The 2028-nt window shown below is 67.5% G+C and overlaps 1 protein-coding gene across 1 annotated transcript; it reads right to left on the reverse strand.

The window, feature by feature from the left end:
• EGR3 (early growth response 3) lies at positions 1 to 1733 on the reverse strand. Its single transcript, XM_008063558.2, has one exon. The coding sequence runs from the start codon at positions 1702 to 1704 to the stop codon at positions 460 to 462; it is 1245 nt and encodes a 414-aa protein (XP_008061749.2). The 5' UTR covers positions 1705 to 1733; the 3' UTR covers positions 1 to 459.
• Positions 1734 to 2028: the final 295 nt, after the last annotated feature.

A 2028-nucleotide genomic window follows, 5' to 3' on the forward strand; every position in this document is an offset into this window, starting at 1 on the left:
GCAGCATGCTCTGCGCTTTGGTGCGCTCCTTAGCCCTCCCCCTCTCGAGTCTTCGAGGGGAAACGGAGGGAGACGGGGGGAAACAGTGAGGTGTTCGGGTCGGGCGAGGGTTGGTGGGCTCCGCCTTCAGTCCCCCGCCGGTCCTTGGCGCGGCCCAGCGGCCCCTGGATCAAGGCGATCCGAACTGAACAAAGCGGGCTAGACGCCACCTTTCCGCCCCCACGCCTTGGCTAAGGGGGGCGGGGGGTGGGGGCGACGAGAGGAAGGCGCCTCCGGCCCTGGCCCCTGACCGCTGTGAAAGGTTGGGAACCGGGGGCGTCGAAGGAGAGCAAGGGGCCGCACGTCCATGGAGCGGCCAGGGCGCGGCCCCTGCGCCTCCGTGGCTGGCTTTCCCGCTGCTTTCAGGCGAGCAGCCGGGAGGCACTGGAGGGGAAAAACGGGGGTCTGGGGGCCCGAGCCTCAGGCGCAGGTGGTGACCACGGGGGCCAGGGACACCGGGGGCGCCGAGGATGCAGAGGGCGCACCCCCCTTCTCCGCCTTCTTCTCCTTTTGCTTGAGGTGGATCTTGGCGTGGCGCTTACGCTCGTCGCTGCGCGCAAACTTGCGCCCGCAGAACTCGCAGGCAAAGGGCTTCTCGCCCGTATGCGTGCGGATGTGAGTGGTGAGGTGGTCGCTGCGGCTGAAGCTCCGCATGCAGATCCGACACTGGAAGGGCTTGTGGCCCGTGTGGATGCGCAGGTGCCGGGTCAGCTCGTCCGAGCGGCTGAAGCGGCGGTCGCAGCCCTCGGCCGGGCACGCGTGGGGCCGTTCGTGGAGCGGGGTCTTGCTGGGCCGGTTGGGGTACTTGCGGGGCCGGATGGGCTTGAGCGTGAGCGGCGGCTGGGGCAAGCTGCCAAAGCCCGGGTGGATCTGCTTGTCTTTGAACGCCTTGATGGTCTCCAGAGGGGTAATGGGGGGCGGGTTGACCCGGATGGGGTCCATGCCCTGGAAGGGCTTGTGCTCCGGAATGGAGCCCATGTCGTTGGGGTGGTGGTACAGGTTGTAGTCAGGAATCATGGGGAAGAGATTGCTGTCCAAGGCCGGCTTGGCCGATTGGTAATCCTGGGGGGAATAGGCGAGCCCGGGGTTGCCCTGGGGGTCGTGGAAAGACACCGGCTCCGAGTAGAGGTCTCCGCAGTTGGAGTAGGGGGGCAGCGCCGGGTACATGGCCTCCACGTCTCCCTGCGGCGGCTGCACCATGCTGGCGGTGGACGTCTGCGTGCTGAGCGTCCCTGAGGCCGGGGGCACCCCCAAGATGCCGGCGCTCATGAGGCTAATGATGTTATCCTGGCACCAGTTGGAAGGGGAATCGAAGGCGAACTTTCCCAAGTAGGTCACGGTCTTGTTGCCGGGGGCTGGCTGGAAGGAGCCCGAGTAAGAGAGTTCCGGGTTGGGCTTCTCGTTGGTCAGACCGATGTCCATTACATTCTCTGCGGAGAGCGGGGGAGAGAGGGGAGGAATGAGTGAAGCCGAGCCGGCTCCGGGCCGCCGCGGCGCCCAGGTCCTTGCCCAGGTGCGGAGGGTGCGGCCGGGTGGAGTGCGCGGCGCATGGGGTAAGAGGCACGCCGAACCCGGCGCAAAGCGGGCGGTGCCGCGCTCCCAGGCGCAACCTGGATACAGCAAAATACTACGGATCGGGGTGTGGAGTGGCTGCGGCACACACATCGCACAAGCTGCGCACACACTCACGTACCGCACACACACACGCGCGCGCGCGCGAGAAGCATTGTTGTTCTTCCCGAGGTGGGGCGGGCAGGTAGCTGCAGCTACAGGTAGTTTCAGACCCGAAGCGCACCAGTCCCTCGCTCTCCAGCGCACACAACTCGGCCTCTTCCCCCAGCCCTGACCGCTCTGGGACGCCGCGCCGCTCCCGCCCCGGCGATGCCCCCACGCGCGCTGCGCCCGGGTCGCGGACCCAGAGCGCTCCGACGCTTTGTCCTTCCAGCATCGAAGGGTGCCGCCCTCAAAGGGCGCTCTCCCCTCCTCCCC

The sequence above is a fragment of the Carlito syrichta genome, unplaced genomic scaffold (genome assembly GCF_000164805.1).
Source record: "Carlito syrichta isolate Samal-C Ts95f unplaced genomic scaffold, Tarsius_syrichta-2.0.1 Scaffold306946, whole genome shotgun sequence".
In the NCBI taxonomy this organism is placed as follows: Eukaryota; Metazoa; Chordata; class Mammalia; order Primates; family Tarsiidae; genus Carlito; species Carlito syrichta.

Bases quoted from the DNA above. Each gene is read 5' to 3' on its own strand.
- EGR3 (XM_008063558.2), bottom strand. From the start codon at position 1,704: ATGTGTGTGCCGCAGCCACTCCACACCCCGATCCGTAGTATTTTGCTG.